At 41.3% G+C, this 15,861-nt stretch overlaps 2 protein-coding genes across 3 annotated transcripts; both read right to left on the bottom strand.

The window, feature by feature from the left end:
• Positions 1-1,676: 1,676 nt before the first annotated feature.
• Positions 1,677-9,386, bottom strand: naprt (nicotinate phosphoribosyltransferase). 2 transcript variants are annotated; one of them, XM_006803623.3, is made up of 13 exons: positions 9,062-9,386; positions 7,816-7,943; positions 7,646-7,728; positions 7,231-7,361; positions 6,683-6,798; positions 5,722-5,918; positions 4,526-4,666; positions 4,304-4,388; positions 4,109-4,189; positions 3,916-4,018; positions 3,563-3,720; positions 3,161-3,268; positions 1,677-3,028 (listed from the first exon to the last, which is right to left on the bottom strand). In XM_006803623.3, the coding sequence occupies exons 1-13, from the start codon at positions 9,312-9,314 to the stop codon at positions 2,942-2,944; spliced, it is 1,671 nt and encodes a 556-aa protein (XP_006803686.2). In that variant the 5' UTR covers positions 9,315-9,386; the 3' UTR covers positions 1,677-2,941. The 2 variants fall into 2 exon arrangements, with proteins under 2 accessions (XP_006803686.2, XP_035769195.1); XM_035913302.2 differs by having other exon boundaries at positions 7,816-8,027; positions 9,062-9,185.
• A 2,754-nt stretch (positions 9,387-12,140) lies between these two features.
• c17h8orf82 (chromosome 17 C8orf82 homolog) lies at positions 12,141-15,861 on the bottom strand. Its single transcript, XM_006803621.3, has 3 exons — positions 15,556-15,861; positions 15,415-15,463; positions 12,141-13,363 (listed from the first exon to the last, which is right to left on the bottom strand). The coding sequence occupies exons 1-3, from the start codon at positions 15,718-15,720 to the stop codon at positions 12,876-12,878; spliced, it is 702 nt and encodes a 233-aa protein (XP_006803684.1). The 5' UTR covers positions 15,721-15,861; the 3' UTR covers positions 12,141-12,875.

Raw genomic sequence — 15,861 nt, 5'->3', positions numbered from 1 at the left:
AAGTAAAGTTTTTTTTTTTGGCTACGAGCCTGACATATTAGCCAGAGGTCCCTTTACTACGGTTCGGAGCAGCGGACCTTCAGTAACAGTAATAAATCACAGCAATAGTACATCATGTAGTTGTAAACAGCATGATAATATATTAAGTAATCCAAAGTATTCAGAATACGTTACTCTCATTGAGTAACGTAATGGAATACGTTACAGAATACATTTTGGGGCGTGTATTCTGTAATCTGTAATGGAATACATTTTAAAAGTAACCTTCCCAACACACACTATCAGCCAAGCATTAAAAACAGTGTATCAGTGTGTTGTCTGCAGGAAACAGAACACTTAGCAAAGAAACAACTTAAAATTATACCTTTAGACACTTTGTTACTAGCAGCCAGAGGCAAAAAGCACATAATTGGTTCCCATTTCTTTACACAAATACAAAAAACCAAATTGACAAATTGCTAAAGAAAAGACTGTTTGACAGGCATTGAGTTGTATCTTTGCACAAACAAGGTGGGTTTGAATTGCATTTCAGCCAGTGGTGTTGGGGAACTTGTCAAAATTGATGGCATTATGAACACAAAAATAGAAGGTTTTTCATCATGACAATGATCCCAAAACAGTGTTTTATCCATGACACTATCAATCATGGACTGGCCTCAACAGAGACCAGACCTCAACATTATTGAAGCAGTGTGGGATCATCTTGGCAGAGAACAGAACAAAAGGCAGCCAACATCCAAAAGACTTGCTTGAATGTCTTGCAAGAATCCTGGAGAACTATTCCTGAAAACTACTTATAGAGTAAAGGTGGTCATGCCTTGCAGACTTTCAAACTATAGAACAGCACAAACTGGTTTTGCCTTATATACTGCATTTCCATATGTTTGGACATTCCAATAAATCACCTATTTCCCATTTTTCCAGCAAAATATAAAGAAATTAGGGATGGCTTAAAAGTAGTGTCGTGGAATTTTGGATAGAGGATTTGTGCCTTGTGATCCCCATAACTAAAGGAATAACTCGCCCACTACTGACCATTATTTATGTAGTGAAATAGACTAAAGTTCAGTAATGTGCATTAGCAGGACTCCCTGAGGCTGTAAAAGAGTGTGGACTGATCCACCGCTGAGACAGTCAAGGATGATATCACTGCCTCTCTGTTTTTAATCAGCTCCATATGTCCACTGGGTGTATCTCCAGTTCCACTACCACTGGTCAGCAGGCAGCCAATCAGAATTCAAGAGAACCCTTCTCACATGTTGAAATGAACTTAGTTGTTATCATGGCACATTTAATACTGTTTTAGTGGCATACGTTTGGTTTGTAGGTAAATGAGAAGAACACTTGGAAACAGCTGCAGTCTTTGATTTTCAGTTTCTTTACCATCACTGGACAGAAACACAGATACTGTCAGAACAGCTGAAAGAAATAAGCTACACGTGAGTCCAAGGACTTATACACAGCTTTAGAACTTTCTTTTTCTGTGTGGATTTAACACAAGCAGCCATTTATCTTTCACTGAGTCCTTCCATTGGATTTGAGAGACTTTAGTTGTGAATAGGTTTTTATTACTAACACATATCACTACGAACCTGGGCTTGTTTATTACTAACATAAAGAATATTATTTTATGTTTACAACTTTGTTACATTTCTATGTTTAACTTGAGCATACCTTTTCAAAACATAAATGTGAATATTTGATAAAAACCTAATTGTTGTGTGATTTTATTTTCATATTAAGAGCCCAGAAAGAAACACATTAGGTAAAACTGTTCCATAAATCAAGCACTCAATGACAATCAATACACTTGTTGGTTAAAAAAAGTGCTATAATTTGCAGTAATACAGCAGGAAAGTTCAGAGATGTGAAGTGGTGATTTCTTGCTCACAGAAAGCAGCCTTTGTTATTGAAGATGAGATTTTATTGTTAAATACAAGTTATCAGTAAGAATTTTAAAGACCCCCACACTCAAGGTGATTATATGAAGATAACTTACTTTTTTTTTGCACGGCAGGATTTCTGGAATTTTACAATTACATATGAAAAGTGTGTGTTTTACATATTACATATGAATCATTTTACATTAATATCATGTGGAGAAAGGAAACGTAATCTATAATCTGGTGATTTCCTCTCAATTTAAGTGAAAAGACGACAGTGTCATGAACCTAAAGTAACCTGAAATTTCGATATTCCTCAGTGCCTTCATCCTGTGTTGTCTCACCTACATAAAAATGTTGATTACTGTGATTATGGATGAAGCGTTATGGATAAGAAACCACAAATACTTTAGGGTTAAACTTCTTTAGCTTATATACTGTCAAACAAAATCAATCTTTGACAGGAACTAAAATATCAACCTGTAATTGCTTCCACTTTTTCAAAAGCACGATCAAAGGGTCTGAGGTTATATATTTATTTTAAAAAAATCCACTAACCTGAGTCTTAGTCCCAAGTTTAGAATATTATTAATATGAAAAAATAATTAATGCACAGGTAGCTTTCTATTTTTTTTCTAGTTTCCAACCACGTCTTTCTTCAGCAGATGACCTTAACATGAACTTAATGTTATTCATCTGCAACCAGGGAGCAAAGTCTGGTTCAGAGAATATGATTATTTCTGCACTGTTATGTCTTCATTTCACAGTGTGGCTCCTGTTTTTAGATTTTTTGGACGTTTATTGTCCAAAGTTTCCAAATGTAGAAAACATAACTATAAGGATATGTCTAAAAGAGTGTCTAACCCTGATGTTCTTTGCACTAAACACCTTTATTTTAATCCTTCTTTAAAAACATTCGTTACATCTGAATAACACAGGCGACACAACAGCTGTTATTCCAGTATTTGGAGAGTGTCCCCACTGTAAGGGTTCATTCAGACGATGCTCTATAAATATAAGAACTTCTGTGAGGCAATTTAGGAAACACTTGATTCTCTTTAGTTGGCTAAAAGAAAGTTGGTGTTGTTGCTGCTTCCTTTTTGGATCTCTTTGACCATGTTGTGGAGTTTCTGGGAGAGTGCCACCTAGTGGAAGAGAAAGCCACAGGCATAGGTAAAGAAATCTTTCACAATCTGTGAGAGTTAATTTCTGAATCTTAGTGAAGGACTAAGTTGGTCTGTACTCTTGCATTCAGTACAGCTTGTACTGAGACTTACTGTGTAGGAATCCGGCTTCTGCAGTCTCTTGTGCCGAGGGTGCAGAGTCTGGAGGGAGCTCTGGACCTTTGCTCTAGTTTCTGCAGCGCTGCACAAAGGCTGTGTGACCTAGAAAATGTTGGAGACACTCATAAAGGCAAAGCTCCCACACACTATAGTGGCTTGTTTGGTACTGTTTAGTACATGAAGTGTGATTTTTTTTTTAATAGTTTTTAAAGAAAGTACTTTTTTTGCAGTTATATTACATACGTTTAGTGTTCTTTGTAAACTTCTTAGTCACTGATTAAAAATCTAAATGGAAAATCTTTAAGATACAAAGATTAAAAAAGTGTCTTCAGTGTGATTATCCCACAATTCTTCATAAGCTGTCTGCTAATGTTTGAGAGAGCGGCCCATCCTCACCTGTCCTTTACTAAACACTTCCTGACGCAGACAGGTGACCCGAGCTGGAGTGACTGAGAGGGCGGTGTGGTTGCATCCCAGGGGGTAACAGCTCAGTGGGAGTCCCACCTCTGGAGGAGACTCCACCGCCAGACATACCACGTCTAGAAATGGATGACCTGCAGAGGAGAAAGGACAGAAACCAATTATAGATTTACGGGAACATATTCATTTCTGCCTAAAGGGACGATCATACTGCCATTCACGGACCTGTCTCTGTGATCATTTATAACAAGTAATTTGTGGCGTTCCCGTTGTTGTGCCACACAGAGAAAGAAGCTCAGCTGCAGCAGGCAGTACTCAATAATTCTCACCTTCAGGATCTATTAGCCGGTAGACAGCTTTCCTCCCAGGAACAGTGCTCTTTTCTGGGTCCTCACTGACCTTCATCCTGGGTCTTCCTCTCACCTCCACCAGCTAATGCACAGGGGAACAAACAAAACCATACAGGTGTTAACATGGCAGGAGAGGAGAGAGGCTAGTAAGTGTGAATTCTCATTAAATTACCTTATATACACAGCCAAGGGAAGGTTGTTTTGTGCAAGTCACCAGATGTGTTCCAACACCAACTACACTGATCTCGTTCTCCTAAGACAATGACACATCAAGATGACATGGAAAGGTCTTGCAGGGAGTCGCTTTTACAAGTCACAAAATTTGACTGACTCCTAATGAATTACCCTGTATGGCCACTCAATTTACCTTACTGTTGACTTCAGCCAAGCTCTCTTCTGAGATGTTATTAGTCCCAACGATGATCAGGGAATCAAAAGCAGGAATGGAGAATCTGCAGAGATGAAATGAACAATAAGAGAGGAATCAAAAAGCAGTGACACAAAATTAGACGTGAGCCACAGATCTCTGGAGGAGTCAGAACATATCTCACTGTAAGTTTAAAGGCAGACGGGAGGACACCTTACTCACTGCTCACTGCAGAGTCTGAAGACACGGTGCACATCAAGGGACTGCTTGCAAAGGTCCCCGCTGTCAAGACGAACCCCCACAGGCCTGTAGCCCAGCTCACACAGTACCAGTGCCACAGCACAGAAGTTCAAGATGCCGCTACTGAAATTATATTTACACACAGAATAGATGAGATCATTGAACTGCTTTGTGTTTAGCTTTGTTTAATGGAAACAAAGCTAGGGAATGGAGAAAAGAGAAGGCTTAAAAGAGAAGGGCCAGTCAGTGGTATCAATTCCTTCGTCCTCCGGGAGCTGACTGCATACTCTCATCACATGCAACTGATACCTAATGTAAGTCAGGGTGCCACTGCCTAGCCTGTACAAGTCTGTGTCCTTCCATGGATATGCCTCCCCTGACCATCAATGACCCACCACCAATCCAGTCATGTTTAATGATTTTACATAACATTCCCCACAGCTTCTCCAGACACATCAGTCACACGCGCTCAAGGTGAACCTGCTCTTAAACTGAAAATCACAGGGCACCAGTGGTGGACCTGCCAGTTCTAAAATTGTATGAAAAATGCTAATTGTGCTCCAAGGTCATCAGGCACTAGGGCCACTCTTGTCTGTTTGTGATTGTTAGCTCAGAGACATTCACGCCAGTGGCCTGTTGAAGGTCATTTCATAGGACTATGGCATCACTCATCCTGTTCCTTATTGCGCAAAAGAGCAGATACAGGTCCTGCTGGTGGGTTAAAGACCTTTTCCTGCCCAGTCCAGCTCTCCTAGAGCAACCGCCTGTCTCCTGGAATCTCTTCCATGCACTTCAAACTTTGCTGGAAGACCCAGCCTACCTTGTGGTAGGCTGATGTGGAGTTGGATTACCTCTACAACATCAGTAGGGTCCTGGTATCACCTCATGCTAAAGGTAGTGGCTCTGACTGTAGCCAAATGCAAAACCAATGAATAAATCAGTCAGAAAAGATGAGGGGAAGTCAGTGGCCTCCACCTTTGTTTTGGGGCTTGTCTCATTATTTTAACTCTAATCCCAGAAGTTTTAGTGACTACATGCTTTATTCTGATTAAAAAGTGTTCCTTTAGTTTTTATAGCTTCTTAGTTTTCTGGCTTTCATTAGCCAAACTGCCAATTCGTCAGCTTTATCTCATATACGCAGAGTAAACTTTAAAAACTTAATGTAAGGCAGGAGTTACCAGCCAACACTGTAGCTGTCAATCACTGGGAGGAAGTTCTGAGGATACGCGATGGCATAAGACAAGAAAGCAGCCAGCTCTCCCTCATGGATCTTCCCTGGCTCTGCTCCCAGAAGTTCACACACACGACTCAGCCAGCCTTTTGTCAAAGAAATGATATCGACTGGATTATGGTCCCCGTTCACCGCCGAAAGTGTCTGTAAAGAGACAAACAAGACATTTAAGAGTTTGTTAAATGCAATAGAGCATTTCAGTTACCAAATTACAACAGAAGGAGAGCCTAACGTGTGCCTCTCCTGTGAAACCAGCCCTCAGGAGACTGATACCCTCTCTACTTTTGAAATTAGGGTTCAAATGGGAGCTGAATCTTTTTAACCATCCCGTAGTTATGGTGGTAATAACTCAGGTGGCTGGGGACTGTGGTGTTTATATGCCACTGGTGCACGTCGTTCATTTTCATTTGTCAACTCTCTCTGGTAGTTTCTGTTTTTTGGGTGTTTTTTCACCTGTTCCGTTTGGTACTTCAGCAATCAGAATTATTGTCTGACGGCCAAGAAAGACGCCCAACGGATTTATTTTTCTTCTTGTGTCTTTTGTTAAAGTTTGCTCTATGATCTCATCCAGTTAAGACGAAGTGCTTCCTCCCCACTGTCGCCGAGTGGTCTGATTCTTGTATTCTCTCTAATATTACATCACCTTTACCTTACATAAACTCCCAGACCAGGCTTTTTTGGTAGACCTTGCTAGAACAGTCATGTTTTAATTCACTTAAATGCATTGCTGCCATGTGATTGGCTCATAAGCTGTGGAACATGTCACAGCTGATCTTTACAAAGCCTGCCGAGTATAAAATGGAAGTCATGTTCTGGTTTGCCAGTATAAACACACAAGATGTGTAGCTCAATTATCTGAATGGTATGGTTCCATTCAGATGACGTAAAGACGGAGCGCACATACTCACTTGCGGCCACACTTCCTCCAGGGAGGTAAAAGAAGTTACGTACGAGTGTGCCATGGTCCCTGCAACTGGGATTCCAAACAGGAAACCAGCCTGAACATTACTGGTAAGATCAAACCCTGAAAGATGGAATAAAGCTAAAGTCTCTGTGTGTATGCAGAACAGAAGAAAATCATTTCCACATTTCAAATCCATGTCATTATTTCAACATAAAACATGCTGGTTTTTGTTCATTTGATGTCATATAGTAATGTTCTTTGGGAATTTTCAGTAAATACTGCAGACACGCTGTGTAAGACAGCATGGAAATGAAGTCCAGATCGCTACATTCCTTCAGAGGTTCCAGATAGATGCTTTTATCCTCTCATTAAGACAGGCGTCCTCTTCATGAGTTTTGTTGGATGGAATGCCAATATTTAAAAAATAAATAAATAAAAAATAAATAAATAAATAAATCACATTTTTGATTTTTGATATTGGCAACTCCACAAATGTGCCAAGTTATCTGTACAGATCTGGGAGGATCAAAACAAAGTAATCACACCAATCACCTCCGATGTGTGTGTATCGGGAGGCAGTGAGTCCTCCATCTGGACCCTGAGCCCTCCTGAGGCCCATTTCCAGCAGCTTCCTCTTAGGGCCTGCCGCCAGACGGAAACGGGCAGCATTAGTGCAGACCAGACTGACAACAGAGAAGAGAGAGGACACTGAAGCAACAGTCCATTATATAAATTTAGCTTTGCTTCAATGAAGCTACAGTATATGACATTTATATTCCATGAAAGCAACAAACAAAATATCGCAAATAAGCTTATTTACATTTTACCAAATATGAAATAGAATTCTTCAGAAATATATTTCCTAAGGTCCTCGGGGTGAACGCAGTAGCTTTAAAGATGGCACAACATGGGAAAATAACCAGGACGTTACTTTTTCAGGAAAAACAGAAATATGACTATGTATTACCTGGCATAGTTGACAAGACACAATAGACTTGTCTCCAGTAGTTGTACCACAGCCAGTGGACCAGCCACTTCCATGAGAGGCACCTGAAGATATGATGACATGCAGCACTAGTTAGTCCCTCAGACTGTGACCTTTGAACCTCAGTTTAACCTTAAAGACTCATAGCTCACCCTGGCAAAGACCACAGTGCCTTCGGGGACGGAATGGAGCGTTACACCCGAGCAGTCGAGGCATCGCAGAAACTGGAAGAAGGCAGGGTCGGTGTCTGGAGGCATGACAGAGCGCAGGAACTCCACATCTGGATCCATGAACACAAAATGTTAACACAACCCTGTAACACTCTCCAGACTCACTTCTCTGTTTGTCCTCCTGTCTCACGCACCTACACTCACAGGAACAGAAGAGAAAAAAAAAAAAATCACATCGTTTCCTGTAAATCAGTGGTGCGACTATAATGAAGGTTAGACTAAACATGTTGCACAAGTGTGGCACAGTGATCCTGTCTTAGCGCTGATTACTTTTCACCTGTGCAGCTGCTAAAGTTTTAAAAAGTGCATTAATTCAAGTATTGCACAGAAATTGGTGGTTTTACTTAACTGAGGATGTTATGCTACTTTAGACCATACTTTTGTGGTAGAGAAAATAGATTTCCTGTTTTTACTCAAGTACACGTTCCAACACATGTATAGAAGAAACATCATAGGTCCACCACTTTGAAGGCAGTGTGAAACAGTGCTCCTCTGCTGTGTACTACTGTGCAAACCTCATCGCTTTCAAACACTGAAACAGTCTTAAATCAAAGCGAGGGCAGCACATTAACATTAGTTACTGGGATAGGTAGCAACATCTAATGCCGTCATGTTATCTGATACTGATGCTGGACTGGCATATCTGTGTATCCAAAAGTGGTCCCACTCGGACTGACTGCTGTCACTCTCATACAGACAGACAGAGCACTAACACCTTGCAGTCCGTCTGAGGTAGATGTGCAGTGGGCTACAGATGATTTGCTTATATTCCTACATAAAACCAAGGTTGCAGAGCCCCTGTGTGCCTTTTGCGGTTAAATCGGTCCTGGAGTAGCAAAGCTGCTGCTGGTGGAACAAATAGTAACACGATTATACGATTAATGGTGGTATTCTTAACGGCTTTGGGGAAACTGGACTTTACGAACTTAAAGGAGCCCAGCTGCTTCTTGGGCTTCTGTAAGTTTTCACAAGTCACTCTTTTCCAGTTCTTAAGAAATAATACGTAGTATTGCGCAACCAGTTCTGTATGCCTACCAGAGCTCCACGGGAGAGAAAAGTGACTGTCAGCGGATTAATAACGAGACTTTTATTATTTAATCTAGCGTTTATGTCCAGTTTGTAGTCAGTGACACTAACATGTAGTTAGTTAGTTAGTTGATCTCCTCACCTTCGTCTGCGAAGCGAAAGCTGCGCAGGAACAGCAGGCAGTCGTGCACCCCGGCGAACAGCGAGAAGCCTCCGCCGAACGGATTGTCCCTGAAGAAGAGCTCGAACACGGCGTGCTCGTCGTGGCGACCGGCCCGCCAGTACGCGTACGCCATGGTGAACTGGTACAAGTCGGTGAGCAGCGGGGGAACCCGCTCCCGGATACACCGCTCCAAAACCCCGCTGCACGTGCTGCTGCTGGACGGCGCTGCCATGTTCTCCCAGCCCTGATGCCGAGACCTCTGGGACTTGCAGTTCTCCCACCAACTCCTTTACCCACTAAGGCAGAGACGGAGCGGGGCAGCTGGGAAATACAGCCACGGCTCACGTTGTTGCATTAAAGACTTTTCAGTTAGTCTCTTTGTTGGCGTACATTTATGGTCTAGTGATTCCCATTAGTGTCAGCCCGTGTCACGAGTCATGCGCTTAACCTAACGCAATTTTGGATCATGAAAACTGGATTCACTTTCAAAAAATCGCATCCATGTGGCCACCTGCTGTGAAGGAGCGAGATCCTTCAGCACGCAATGTAAAAAAACCCATCATCTATGCATATATTGCAACTACAAAATTAGTCTTTATTTATAATGAGCCATGAAAATGTTTGAATATCTTATTTGATGATTTCTAATTTCTGACTAAATTTATTCCAAAATGTCAGCAAGCATCCTCTGGCTTTAACCTTATTCAAGATTCTTTATTTGTCAGTTGCATAGTTATGAACAGGGTTGGTCAAGTTACTTGAAAAAAGTAATCAGTAACTAATTACTGATTATTACCCCCCAAAAGTAATCCTGTTACTTTACTGATTACTTATTTTTTGAAAGTAATTAGTTACTTAGTTAATCTTTAAAAACATTTACACCATTTTTCTGCATAATCCATCATATAAAATGTAATCAAATTTTAAAAAAGTCTCTTTTTAAAACTTGTTTTATTAGTTTTAATCTTTTAACTTTATGCATCAAGCAAAACTTTAATTATATGCAACATTCTCTGACTGGAAGAAATTTGTTTAACATTTAAACCTATTTTCTGCACATTCCAGCATATAAAAAAATAGGCTTTTGTGTTTAAACTCACTCTTTCAAACAGATGCAAGTAAAACACAGCAGAAAATAAATAAAATCAAAGAATCAGCGGTCCTGTTGCTCTATTTCAGGGGTAGGTAACTCCAGGCCTCGAATGCCAGTGTCCTGCAGGTTTTAGATATCACCCTGGGTCAGCACACCTGAATCAAATAATTAGTTCATTCCCAGGCCTCTGGAGAACTTCATGACATGTTGAGGAGGAAATTTAGCCATTTGAATCAGCTGCGTTGGATCAAGGACACATCTAAAACCTGCAGGACACCGGCACTAGAGGACTGGAGTTGCCTACCCCTTCTCTATTTTCACCTGTTTAGCAGAGTGGAGCATGCGCCCTGGTGCAGGTGTGTCGCAGCTGTCATGTCAGTGGAAGAATCCAGGAGTTTCTCTGTGAATTTCACATTCCCGTGGCAGCGTAGCGTACTCTGTGATTGTGCGGAAATTTAGGGGGGGGTTCGCTGTAAAAGTTTTCTTCGAACAGCGGACGCTAATGTTTTTGTCACTTACGGAATCAAACTCAAAGTAAGGTCAGTACTTCCACACTTTAAATGCTGCACGGTCATACTCTCTCTCAAGATATATTATAGTATCCATTATATTATCCATTGTTGATCTGCACGCAGCTGTTGCCACGAATGTCGCACTCGCTTAGGTCATTGTCGTAAGACACTCACGCACAAAAGAAAATCACGGTTTTAGTAACGCAGTAACGCAGCGTGCTCACGGGAAAGTAACAGTAACCAAATTACCTTCTTTGCAATAGTAATAGCAATAGTAATCCCTGTCTTTACTCGTTACTTGAAAAAAGTAATCGGATTACACTAACGTGTTACTTGTAACGTGTTACTGCCCATCTCTGGTTATCAACAATCTAGTAATGACTGGTCTTAGTTTGTTCTCTGCAGGCCACTATGTCAAGCTGAAATTAAATCTGGCAATGAGCTAGAGTCATGTGATAAAGTCTTCCCGTGACTCCATGCAGTCCTATGAAAAACGAACACATCCTTAGTGCTTCCATAGGTAATTGAGAGGGCCAGTCACAGCAGGGGTTGTTTTAACACACTCCCACAGTGTTCCCAGACGTGAACATCACACAAATTTACTCCAAGGTCATACTGCTCAGTGCTTAGAGAAAATAAAAAAAACCCCATAAAGCCACAGGCCTCTGGAATTTAAATGTTAACCATTATGACAAGAGAATGTAAATAAAAAAGAAAGAACAAGCGTGTCTTGTTTGAAAGGTTGCTATGAGAAAGTCTCTTCTCTCTAAAAAGAACATGGTAGTACGAGTTAGATTTGCAGAGTTGCACCTGAACAAATCTCAAGACTTTTGGAACAATGTCTTTTGGACAGATAAGAGCAAAGTGGAGAAGTTTAGTTGTAATACACAGCACAGTGGTGGAGGGTTAATGATTTGGGCTTGTGCAGCCACAGGACCTGAGCGGTTTGCAACAGGAGCCTATCCCAGCTGCAACAGGGGAGGAGGCAGGGTACACCCTGAACAGGTCACCAGTCTGTCGGAAAGCTAACACAGAGGGGCAGACTATTCAAACTCACATTCACATGCATGGGCAATGTACAATCATTAGTTAACCTAACCCCAGTAACTGCATGACTTTGGACTGTGGGAGGAAGCCACAGTATCCTGAGAGAACATGATGACAGATTTGTGAGGATTACTGTGAGGCAGCTGAGCTAACCACCACACCACCGTGCTGCCTGCATGATTCAAAACAAGAACATTTCCTTCATTATGATCATTAGATTTTCCAGACAGTTATCTGTGTGGCCGCATGAAGGAGTAGGACATCTTTGTAAAATACACCATATTACTGAGGTAAACTATACATTAAACAATGCCCTTTCCATGACTACCAAATCATAAATAAGTTTGTGTGTAAGAAGCATTTTAAAGTTTTAGAAATGTGACAAAAATAAACTGAAAACTAAACCTTGGAATATGTTATTAGTTTAATTCCAAAATATTTCCAAAGCACACTTCAGTTCACACTGCTTGTGATTTTACAGTGTTCAAATGAATATTCTTAGACTTTGCATTCAACACAATGATTGAATTTGTATCAAGCTTCAACTTTTAAAAGTGAGGCTACACCTGAATCTTTCTTTGAAAAGGAATTGCACCTAAATTTGCAAAAACTGTAACTATAATATGATATATACAACTCTTAAAAAAACCCTCAGTTTTACACCACATTCTATTGTGATACAACAACTTGGATTTCTTTTCAAGTTTCCTCAGGAGAACAGCTTAATTAATAGAACAGAAGTATAAATAATATCCTTCCTAAAATACGCATATCTCAGGACTGTGGGAAAGAGCAAGAGGAGGAAACCCACGCAGGCAAGACCACAACAGAGCAAATAACCCACAGAAAAGTCCCAGCCTGGATTTGAACTAGGTACCTTCTTGCTGCAATATAACAGTCCTAAACACTAGACAGCTGTACTCGTTTGACAGTCTGGATAATTTCATCGCTTCAGGCCCATAAATCGAATTCAAATGTGACACCTTTAGTGGGCCACAGCCTCAAACACAGAGACAAAAGAAGGCATTTCTTTTGTTTGCAAGCCAAAAAAATGGTGGAACTATTATTCATTAGTGATTCTCATTTCTCACACATCCCATCACTAAGAAGATTTTAAAGTCAGTCTGGAATCATTACCAAATTATCCCACTTCTCCCTGGTGTCCATTGCCCTGCTCAGCTGCAGGAAAGTATCCTGCAAGCTCATTGGTCAGCGCGTGCTTCTGTCCTGCCCATACAAAGTATGTAGGCTGTCCTGACTGGTCTCGCTCCTGTGTATACACAAAGAAGGGGCTGAGTTCAATTGCCAGAGCCGACCTGACCAGGCCGACCCCACCTGATAGCTCTGAGCAGGGATGGTAAACTCGCCCGCTGACAGGATGCATGTACAGCGCCTCAGGGCGGAACAGGACGGAAAGTTTCTCTGCGCCACCACAGTATGATAGCAGCTCCTGCTCGCCCTGCGGTTCAGTGGGGCTCTGCAGCAGGTGGGTGAAGACCACAGGTCGGTCATCGCAGCGCAGGAAATTCCTCTCCCTGCCGCACAGTGACAGGAAGGGGAAGTCCTCCTCGTAACGACCACTATGATTCATGCGCAGACGAGTGAAGAAGAAGACTAGGAATTCCTTATCTGGTAACAAAAAACAAATAAAAAATGAGGGCATCAGTAATGGTCTCACAAGTGGTATTAATGAAATTTACTTGAAAATAAAACAATTCAACTGTATATGAACGTCGCACTACAGTTTGTATAAAACATTTTTTATTATAACATAAGAATGTGATATTAAATCCATAATTAAATGTCACAGTTTATCATCTCAGTATAACACAATTTAAATGTCTCTTTTTTCTTTTCCCAGTTTAATGTACAACACTACAATGTATTCAAGCTGGGTGCAACTTAAGAATCAACGTACGGTACTGTGAAATGTCACAAGTTACCTCTCATTTCTTTAGTCTGGTTCCTTGCATCCAAGAATCCAGACATTTTTATAATTAACTGGAATACCTGGTATAAGTGGTCTCAAGCACTTATTTTCTGAAGTATTTCTACGTCATGTGTTTAATGTACATAGCTAAGGAGCGGCCACATATGTAATACACCTTATAAGTTGTTTTTAATTTAAAAAGCGCAAATGGTTCAAATATAACCATTTAACATTTGTACATGAATAACAGTAAGACAGAAGGAATAAATAACAAACAGGAGAAATATATACAATCAAAAAGGAAATAAAGGCACACACTGGAGAACAAAGTGCTTGGAAGCAGTGCATTATCACGTGTATCATTCTTGTAAGTGGTCTGAATGGTGAGGTTTACTCAGACCATAGCTCAGATTGGTGAGGATGGTGGGCAGGAGTGGGCTGTGGGAGAACAATGTTTGTTAACAGTCTAAATGTCCCAGGGAAGAACCTGTTCATGAGTCTGGAGGTGTGGGACATCCTGTGCTCAGTAGTGGCGTACAAAACACCCAGGCAGTAGGACGGCTCGCTCTCCACTGAGGTGTGGTAGAAGACCAGCGGCAGCTTCTGTCCAGGTTATTCTTCCTCAGGATGCGTAGGAAGTGCAGCTGCTGTTGGGCCTTCTGCTTGAAACACTTCATGGCTACAGACGTAAGGGCTATGGGTCTGTAGTCATTGAGGCTGTCTATTCCAGTCTTTTGGAGGATGGGAATGATGGCTAAGGCAGACAGGTGGGAATGGTGGCATGAGTCAGGGAGAGGTTGAACGGCATGGTGAGGATTCCCTGACAGTTGTTTCACGCAGGCTTTAACAACATCCCATGGGATGCCGTCAGAGCCGTCAGTTCTCCTGGGGTTCACCGCAAGGTTTGATCCATTTCAGAGAAAGTTTCATTAATGCTGCCTAACAGCAGCTAACACCGCTAACCAACAGAAAAATTCAGGGCATCCTCATCACCTCATCTCAATATCATGTTATCTGACAGACGTGAGCTTAAGTGATTCACTGATGTGTATCAGACTCCATTCACAAAGTTTTGCAGCATCCTCCAGAATAAACAGATGCGGACACTCAGAATTCTAATGTTTGAGGTAAATAGTGGACTGACTGCCTGCTCTTACTACAGATTAATGCTGGCCAGAGTTGTTTGTTCTACAGAAGTCACTATAGCTACGATAATGCACATGATTTGGGAGGGGTAAGAAAACAGAATTCAGTCAACTGCAATCTACCAGCATATAGCGGTGATATTTTACACGCTGTACCTTTAAAAAAAGAAGAAGCCAGGAAGCTTAAGGATGGGAAAAAGGGGTGTGACCATTACACCAGAAACGGACTGAAAAATCAATGACAACTGGTCGTATGGAGTGATGAATACAAACTTTACATTTTGGGCTCAAATTGTCGGCATTATGTACTGAGATACCAAACGGGACGGAAGAACAAAACACTCTCTTAATTAATGAAGGGATGAGAACAAAAGAGTGTCAAAATCCAAGAGAGGTTCCAAGTTCGTTAGAATTATACAAACTGTTTATGCCTTAAACTGTATTTCTATGTATGTTTGGATGTTTTAATAAATCGTTACATACATTGCCCATTTTCAATTATAAAGAAATGATGGGCCAGTCAAGAGTTTTGCTGTGTACTGTAACGCTGTCATTTCTTAATGTCAAAATAAATAATAAGTCTGTGCTGTATGTTTCTTGGTTACCTTTAAAGCAGGTGACAAAGTTTTTCACTTTTGTATCATCGAGGAAAAGCTGCAAGTAGAGGAATGAAAGTTAACATGATATTTACTGCTAAAGGGAGACTCCGAATGTTTACTTTTTGAAGAGCTAGTTTACTTTCTTACCTGTCCTTGATGGTCGATATAGTAGAAGTATTCTCGGATGCGTGGTGTGGGGCTCTGGCCCTGGACGTACGTAGCGGTCGCTCTGGAGGCGGTTAAGCCGGCTGGTCCGCGGCGCAGAGAGGCCAGAGCTCTGGCGCTGAAAGCCGCGGTCCGGAGGAACAACATAACCGAGTAATACTAAATAGGCTCCGTATTAAACACGGGAACCGAAAATGTGGTGTTTCACAAACGACAGCCTGTGTGTTTCTGCTATTTGCACACCTTACACAACTCTGATTAAAGCCCCAAGTGTTTACAATCGAACAA

The sequence above is a fragment of the Neolamprologus brichardi genome, chromosome 17 (assembly GCF_056152115.1).
Source record: "Neolamprologus brichardi isolate AB-2024 chromosome 17, ASM5615211v1, whole genome shotgun sequence".
In the NCBI taxonomy this organism is placed as follows: Eukaryota; Metazoa; Chordata; class Actinopteri; order Cichliformes; family Cichlidae; genus Neolamprologus; species Neolamprologus brichardi.
Note: the sequence above shows the minus strand (reverse complement) of the source record. Positions and strands in the feature narration are given on the sequence as shown.